The 9,006-nt window shown below is 44.7% G+C and overlaps 1 protein-coding gene across 1 annotated transcript; it reads right to left on the bottom strand.

The window, feature by feature from the left end:
- Positions 1-4,119: 4,119 nt before the first annotated feature.
- Positions 4,120-6,265, bottom strand: LOC103350243 (small proline-rich protein 2I). The gene is made up of 2 exons (XM_051831476.2): positions 6,206-6,265; positions 4,120-4,818 (listed from the first exon to the last, which is right to left on the bottom strand). The coding sequence occupies exon 2, from the start codon at positions 4,797-4,799 to the stop codon at positions 4,506-4,508; it is 294 nt and encodes a 97-aa protein (XP_051687436.2). The 5' UTR covers positions 4,800-4,818; positions 6,206-6,265; the 3' UTR covers positions 4,120-4,505.
- Positions 6,266-9,006: the final 2,741 nt, after the last annotated feature.

The following is a 9,006-nucleotide window of genomic DNA, read 5'->3' as shown; positions in this document are numbered from 1 at the left end:
ATGGTGATTACTAGAAGCTGAGAGGAATTAGGTATGGATACAGGCAGTTGGCACAGCAGGTGTCAAATCAGTGTTAGATTGAAAGGGTAAGTTGCTAGTACCATACAGAATAATGGGGCAATTATATTTCATATTAACCAAGCATATATTGCATGAATGAATAGATGAAAGAAGTTCCAAACCTCCAAACAAAAAAAATTATAAAAGGAGAAATATTGATTACCTTATTTTGATCACTACAATCTCTATGCATGTGAGGCTGGTGCTGTGGCACAGTGGGTTAAAGCCCTGGCCTGAAGTGCCGGCATCCCATAGGAGCACCAGTTCTAGTCCTGGCGGTTCATGTAGGATCTTTGTCCTTAGTGTGCTGTACATTGAGATTTAATGCTATAACTAGTACTCAAACAGTATTTTTCACTTTATGTTTCTGTGTGGGAGCAAACTGTTGAAATCTTTACTTAATGTATGCTAAACTGATCTTCTGTATATAAAGAGAAACGAAAATGAATCTTGATGTGAATGGAAGGGGAGAGGGAGTGGGAAAGGGGAAGGTTGCGGGTGGGAGGGACGTTATGGGAGGAAGCCATTGTAATCCATAAGCTTTGGAAATTTATATTCATTAAATAAAAGTTTTAAAAAAATACACCCTCAATGGATGCCACAAAAAAAAAAAACAGATTTGATCGCTTGTATAGTTTTGCCTTCAAGTTCACTGATTGTTTCCAAACCCCCTCCATTTTGCTTTTGAGTTCATCCATTGATGGGTGTTTTCAGTTACGATATTTTTCATTTTTTTTTTTTGGACAGGCAGTGTTAGACAGAGAGAGACAGAGAGAAAGGTCTTCCTTCTGATGGTTCACCCCCAAAATGGCCGCTACGGCTGGTGCACTGCGCAGATCCGAAGCCAAGAGCCAAGTGTTTCCTCCTGGTCTCCCATGTGGGTGCAGGGCACAAGGACTTGGGCCATCCTCCACTGCCTTCCAGGGGCAAGGCAGAGAGCTGGACTGGAAGAGTAGCAACCCGGACAGAATCCAGCGACCCAACCGGGACTAGATCCCGGGGTGCCGGCGCAGCAGGTGGAGGAGGGTTAGCCTAGTGAGCCATGGTGCCAACCGATATTTTTCATTTCTAAAACTTCTATTTGATCTTTCCATTTTGTTTCTTTGCTAAGATTATTTTTTCAATTATTTTAAGCATGTTCATATTTTTACTGAAGTGCTCTTAGGACAGCCGCTTTGAAATACTTGTCAGAAAATCCTGATACCTCTTCATCTTGGTGTTGGCATGTGTGTGTTTCATTTCATTGCTTGAGTTATGATTTTCCTGATTTGTGATATAGAGTGACATTCTTTTTTTAAGGATTTATTTATTTGTTTTAAAGTCAGAGTTACACAGAGAGAGGAGAGGCAGACAGAGCAAGAGAGGGAGGTCTTCCATCCGATGGTTCACTCCCCAATTGGCTGAAATGACCGGAGCTGCACCGATCCAAAGCCAGGAGACAGGAGCTTCTTCTGGGTCTCCTACATGGCTGCAGGAGCCCAAAGACTTGGGCCATCTTCTACTGCTTTCGCAGGCCACAGCAGAGCGCTGGATCAGAAGTGGAGCAGCCAAGACTCGAACCAAAGCTGGGATGCTGGCTCCCCAGGACAGGGCGTTAACCAACTGAGCCACAGCACCAGCGCTAAGAATGACATTCTTTTGAAACCAAGGCATCTTGGTTATGATGTTTTGAGACTCTGCATCTTATTTAAGTCTTCTCTTTTAACAGGCATCCTCCAACACTGCTCCAGCAGGAGAAGGTTGGAAGTTCATAGCCTAGTGTATGCTTTGTCCTTACTAGGGCAAATATTCTGGCATGACCATGATAAAGGGTAGGAAAAAGACATCAACAACTTTGTGATTAGAGTTAATTACACATCAGGCATTGTGCTAAGCCATATAATATTTATGTCAAAGTTATAATTTTCACTCTTTGATGATAGAGAAATTGATACACAGAAAAGTTAAGTATCTTGCTCCATAGAGTTCAACAAATGAATGGCAGAACATGAGTTTAAACCAATACAGAATGAGTCCTTAGATGCCCTGCCACATAAAACAATTCTTTGTTCCCATTTCTTGTGTGAGAGCCCAAATATAGAGACAAAAAGATTCAGTAAACAATTTTTGATGAAACAATGTCATTGACAAAACCAAGTCAAAGAAAGAAAATTTCTCTTCTACCATAAAACATGTGCTTAATTAAGTAGTTGATTGAAATTCCAATAGCCCAGATGATGAAATTAGCTATGTAAGTCACAGGTAATAGAGACCATGGGATGGTTCTCTCTAAGAAACGTTTGCTTAAAATCACAACTCTTTATTCTGAGGCTTTGGAAAACTTGTCATTATTAGGAAGATCTGTTGTTCTGGATATTTCTTGGTCCTGAGACACTTGAGACTAGCTAGCTTTTGAATGGACACCTCAGCAGACAGGGTGAAGGTTTTATTTTGATTGCCCCAGCTGAGTGTGCAGTGGGGGTAGTCACTGGGAACTAGAAGGAGACATTTCATCGGTGAGTCCCACCGAGGCAGGCATGAGGCTAAGCACACGGGAAGTGGAAAGAGAGTGAGACGCTAAAGTAGGGACACAGAGGTAGACAGAGGGACTGTGCTGTGGTGTAGTGGGTTATGCCACCACCTGCAGGACTGGTATCCAATGTGGGCACTAGCTCGAGTCCTGGCTGTTCCACTTCCAATTCAGCTCCCTGCAGAAGTGCCTGGGAAAGCAGCAGAGGATGGCCAAGTCATTGGGCACCCTGCACCCACATGGCAGACACCTATGAAACCCTTGACTCCTGGCTTCAGTCTGGCCCAGCCCTGGCCTTTGCAGCCATTTGGGGAGTGAATCAGCAGATGGAAGACATATCTCTCTCTCTCTCTCTCTCTCTCTCTCTCTCTCCCTTGCGCTTGCAGGTTCTCGCTCTTGCTCTCTCTGCCCTTGGCTTTCTTGCTCTGTAACTCTGTAACTCCACCTTTGAAATAAATAAACACATCTAAAAAACGTTTGATAGAGGGCTATTTGCACTGTTCCTGCCACAAGGATGAAAGATCCTTACTATGTCTCAGGAATCTGGAAAAACTTCCACTGACAGCATTCACAGGAGGAAGTGAATGTTGCTTTGAGCAAGTGAAAGCCCATATAATGAGCTGGGGCTTTATTTTTTGGATCTCTACAAACACTATTATTAAGAGACTACATGGCTTCCCTTCTCTTCCTTTTTAGTATCTTATCATCAATTTGTTCTTTTTTTAAGATACATATATATTTTTGAAATACAGAGAGAGAGAGAGAGAGAGAGAGATCTTCCATTCATTTATTTGCTCACAATTCACAATAGCCAGAGCTAGACCTGGTAGAATCCAAGAGCCAGGATCCATCCTTGTCTCCCTCATGGGTGGTAGAAGCCCAAGTACTTGGGCTATCATCAATTGTCTTCCAGACACATTAGCAGGAAGCTGCATCAAAAGTACAGAGTAGGGGGCCGGCGCCAGGGCGGAGTAGGTTAATCCTCTGCCTGTGGCGCCAGCATCCCTGATGGGTGCAGGTTCTTTTCCCAGCTGCTCCTCTTCTCATCCAGCTCTCTGCTATGGCCTGGGAAAGCAGGAGAAGATGGCCCAGGTCCCTGGGAGACCCGGAAGAAGCTCCTGGCTTCTGATCGGTGCAGCTCCAGCTGTTATGGCCATTAATAAGCACAATCTTTCCGTGCTGGTTAAAACTTTAAAAAGTGAGTTTCAAAAAGATGAAGACACTGGGGCCAGCGCTGTGGCTCACTTGGTTACTCCTCCGCCAGCAGCACTGGCATCCCATATGGGCGCCGGATTCTAGTCCCAGTTGCTCCTCTTCCAGTCCAGCTCTCTGCTGTGGCCCGGGAGGGCAATGGAGGATGGCCCAGGTGCTTGGGCCCTTGCATCTGCATGGGAAGACCAGGAAGAAGCACCTAGCTCCTGGCTTCGGATCGGTGCAGCTGAGCCGGCCGAGGGGCCATTTTGGGAGTGAACCAATGGCAGGAAGACCCCCCCCCCCACTCTCTGTAACTCTACCTCTCAAATAAAAGAAGAAGAAGACATTTATTTCATAACTCACAGAAAATGTACTTTATTCAGGAAGAGAAAGGAGAGTTACAATCGCCCTGAGGTGAAAATCCCTGCTCAGGTGGCAAACAGACACAGAAGAGGAGAAGCGGACCCTCTGATGCCATCCCATGGGAGGAGAAGCGCCGCCTTCTGAAACTCTGGCATGCTGGCACAGCTGAGGACTGCCCTGCTCGGCCGCCTTCTGCATAATAGCAGAGCACCCTCAGCAAGGCCACCTTTGGCGGTCGGGAATCATCACAGGTACATTTCAGGCTAAAGAGTGGAGGAGTTCCTTCTGCATTCGTGGTAGGTTTAAAGAGGAGACAGAAGTATTGCTGGGAGACCGGAGAGCTGTCACGTTTCCATGGTCCTGAAGAATTCTGAAGCTGCTACTTGCTCTTGGGTGGGCACTTCTGCTGGCTTGGAGGAGGAGTTTGCACAGGAGGGCACTTCTGCTGGCTTGGTGGGGGAGGCTGCACAGGAGGGCATTTAGGCTGGCTTGGTGGGGGAGGCTGCACGGGAGGGCATTTAGGCTGGCTTGGTGGGGGAGGCTGCACGGGAGGGCATTTAGGCTGGCTTGGTGGAGGAGTTTGCACGGGAGGGCACTTCTGCTGGGACTTTGGAGGTGGGCACACAGGAGGAGGCTGGCAGGGCTGCTTGCACTGCTGCTGTTGGTAAGACATCTTTCTGGAGTCTCAGAGTCTGAAAAACAAATATGACAATTTTCACAAAAGGGACTCCTACAGTGGAAGAAGCCAAAGCCTTATATAATACAATGGGGTATTATTTCTCCAAACACCAAAAATGTATTTTACTCCCTTAACTTCCTATTTATCATACTTCTTCCTTCCACTTTAGAAAATCATTTCATCAGAACTGGCGCTGTAGCATAGTGCCACCTGTGATGCTAGCATACCATATAGGCACTGGTTTGTATCCTGGCTGCTCCTCTTCCAATCCAGCTCTCTGTTATGGCCTCGAAAGCAATGGAAGATGGCCAAAGTGCTTGGGCCCCTGCACCCATGTGGGAGACCCAGAAGAAGCTCCTGATTCCTGGTTTCAGATCAGTTCAGCTCCTGCCATTGTAGCCATTTGGAGAATGAACCAGTGGATGGAAGAACTCACTCTCTCTCTCTCTCTCTCTCTCTCCCCGACCCCCGTCTTAAATCTACCTCTCAAATAAATAAATAAATAAATAAGAATCTTTTTTAAAAAAGAAAATTGATCCATCAACCTAAGGAAACTGTAATTTCTCATAGTATTTTTCCAAGAAAAATACCTTTGTTATAAAAAGTATTATTTGCATGAAAATAATATCTTCATGAAAGGTAGCCACAAATTCAACGATCCTGAATAATCTCACAAGCAACTCCTATCATGGTCATGTATCATGAAGAACTTGCAGCCAAGGAGTAGAGTTCAGGAATAGTCAAGGACCTCACATCTGCTAATACATAGATGAAATTTTTTAAAGATTTTATTTATTTTTTGAAAGTCAGAGAGATTGACAGAGAGAGAGGGAGAGACAGAAAGAAATCTTCCATCTGTAGGTTCACTCCCCTCATGGCCTAATGGCCAATATTGGGGCCAGACCAAAGCCAGGGGCCAGGAGCTTCCTCCAGGTCTCCCATGAGGGCAGTAGGGGCCCAAGCACTTGGGCCATCCTCCACTGCTTTTTCTAGAAAATTAACATGGAGCTGGACCAGAAGTAGAGCAGCCAGGACATGAACCTGTGCCCATATGGGAAGCTGTCATTGCAAGTGGCGACTTTTACACACTATGCCACAATGCCGGCTCCTATAAAGTTAATTTTAAGAGGCATCAAAAAGCTATGAAAATGAAAATAATTGGCTCTGTACTCTTCTTCAAATCAAAGTTTTCCTGTTAAATTCTTTGTCCACCTGGACATCATACTTTCTGCCAAAAATCAAGTTAGAACGGTGGATCATTGTGCCCCAATTGTTTCCATTACCCAAGCACATTCAAGCCCAGGACCGTAACTTTGGACCCATCAAACATGCTGCCCTCTGGTCAAATTCAACATTTTGAAGCATGAAGAAAAGAGATGAACTGAGGAAATCAGACTCACCAGGTTGTCCAAAGAGCACTGGTTCTCTGGTAGGAGTTTGGTAGACGTGCAGCAGAAGGCCTTTTTATAGAGCTGACTGCCCCACCCAGGGAGAACTGGATGTGCTTAGCACTGGGCTGGTCCACCAAGTTCCTAACCAAAATGCAAATCTATTCATAACTGGCTTGACGGGGACTGTAAGAATGGGAAATATCCTGATCCAGGATCTCCTCACCGGGTGAAGGCTCCTGACTCAGAAGCCCTGCCTCGGCCCTCAGTTTCAATAACTCACTGCCGTGGGAATACGTGGGGGAATTCTCTAACTAATGGTCAAGGTTTTCTCTCGTGGATGGGGAGAATGACCCTTCCTATCTTACTTTTATCCTGAACCTACACTATAGTTGATTGCCATGTTATTGCACATAAACCCATCCCCACCTCCACTTTTCTAATAAAAATTTCCCATGTACTAGAAGGAAGGAGAGAGCTCAAAAGTACCTGACATCTGGGCCAAGGTCCATCTTTGATAAGCCATGTGACTAAGAAAGATCATATCTCCCCCCAGGTTTGTGTCTTCCCCTAGGACCAAGGGAGTGTAATACCTGTCACTCATGGTAGTGGAGGAATGAATTGGGCCACCTCTCGGCCCCATTCAAGACTGGAAACCTTTCTTCCTCCATCTCTTTCTTTTTCTTTCTTCCTTCCTTTCATCTTTCCTCCCCATAGAACCCCAGATTTAATCTATATTCCTGCCTCTTCCAATCCCACTTTTCTGCCCCATTCATAGATGTGTGTTTCTCCCAGAACACATTTCAGAGTGGAATCTAGCTTCCTCAGTGCTTTTCCTTCTTGTTCCCTTTGGGGATTTCACTCACAAAAAGAAATTATTCTTAATCATCACATTAGGACAATAGAGAAACATGAACAAAAGTCAAGTATTCATTCAAGATCTATTTCTTGAGCCATGCCTACGTGGTTCCCTAAGAGACTCACCAAACACATGTAAGCAATTAGAATTAGGTTTGGGGAGGGGAGAGAGAGCACTGAAAGTCTGAAATCTGGGGAAAATATGAACCTAGGCTGTCCTACATTTACATATGCTGGCTTCCTTCCACGCTCTTTCCAAATAGATTTTAGGCGTTAGTCTTTGTGAGACATTTAAAAAAAATTGTTTGCCCATGGCTTCTCCCTAAGTACCCCCAGTCCTTCTATCTGCTGCCTTATCCTCACTTCCCACATGTACCTCTTCTTTTTCCAATGAGGTACCTATCAGATTCTCAAAATGTTTGCTACCAATGTGTTTAGGAGTGAATTCCTTCATATCTTTTTACACTCTTCCTGCAATTTGTAGAGATGACCAAATGTTGTTTACTAAACATTTAAAGTGATGAGTGATGTTGCCAGGGGCACATTGCCCTGCCCTAATACTGAGTAAGCTTTCTAAGAAGTGGTTTATAACTGGGGAAAGAGAAATAAGAGAACAAGGAAGAAGAAGAAGAAGAGACTCAGAATCTTTGAAGCACTCACCAACTAAGCTCCAAAAGGCAACAGGAATGCTGGATAAACCCAGCATCACATCCCTCCGGTAAGCAGGCTAGGTTCCCAGAACAGGCATTGCTTTTGTCAGCAAGAATGGGCTTTTAAGCAGGAGCAGGATCACCACTGACCATGACACTGCAGGCAGTGTCATCATTTCAGCACCCTGAGGCCAGGGGTTTACAAATAGTATCATCATTGTATGGTTTACATAGACTACTACACAAGCCAAATACTCACAGGGCAAAGTTAGTGGATGCTGCTTAGTGGATCATTTACTGCTCCCCATAGCCTGATGTCATATCTAAAACACCAGTCCTTAGAGAAATGTCTGACTTCTGCCTCCAAAGTTTAAGAAATTGTTGTCCAAATGGGATGACGGTATCAGATACACAGTTTTGGTTGCACCTCAAGACAATTCCTTTGAGAACACTCCGCTCAACAAGTCCGCTTATCACGGCAGTGCAGGCACCCAGGTTGTCATGGCTCTGGTGCTCCCTGAGTTTCAGGTAAGAGTCGCTTCACAGGTTGAGGCGGTAAACTTGAACAGAGTTCCCCAGAAAACAGCCACGTGAAGAACTGACACGAGATGCAGTGTTACACCGCAACCAAACTTCCCCAAATCTCAACATCTAAGACATGAGACGTGCAGCGCAGCATCCTACATACACACACACACGGTCCTACCTACCCACCTGCCTATCTGTCTATCATCTGTCTACTTAGCTATCATCTATCTACATATGTAAAGAGCTTAGCTATTTTGTCTTGAAGTCTCAGACAGCCCTGGGTTCCATCTTACTACTCCTACTCCCTAATTTTCTAAGGGTTTTACTATAAGTCATTGCAATATGAACAACAACAGGAAAGACCAAAAACATTTTAATGTGTCTGATTCTTGATTCATCATTTTATCTTACATTCACCACTATTTTAAACACCATTACACACCAAAAAAAATTCCTACAATAAAATGTAGAATAAATACAGTTAAGGAAACAGGAATTCTGGTAATACATTCCTGGCGTGCTCAGCGAGACAGCAACTGCAAGCCCCCTTAGATTTCTGCCCTCTGTTTTCATTCCTACCTAGAAGGCTCCTGCTCCACTTTCTGGCCACAAAAACCACCAGACTCAAACCAGCACAGGTTCCCATAACGGATGCTGGCTTTGCAGATAGCAGCTTAACATGCTGCACCACATGCTCACCCCCAACAACAAAAATTTTTATATGAGCAAAGCAGCTAAATAGACATTTCTACAAAGGAGATATGCAAATGGCCAAAA

This window comes from Oryctolagus cuniculus, chromosome 7 (genome assembly GCF_964237555.1).
Source record: "Oryctolagus cuniculus chromosome 7, mOryCun1.1, whole genome shotgun sequence".
In the NCBI taxonomy this organism is placed as follows: Eukaryota; Metazoa; Chordata; class Mammalia; order Lagomorpha; family Leporidae; genus Oryctolagus; species Oryctolagus cuniculus.
Note: the sequence above shows the minus strand (reverse complement) of the source record. Positions and strands in the feature narration are given on the sequence as shown.

Bases quoted from the DNA above. Each gene is read 5' to 3' on its own strand.
- LOC103350243 (XM_051831476.2), bottom strand. From the start codon at position 4,799: ATGTCTTACCAACAGCAGCAGTGCAAGCAGCCCTGCCAGCCTCCTCCT.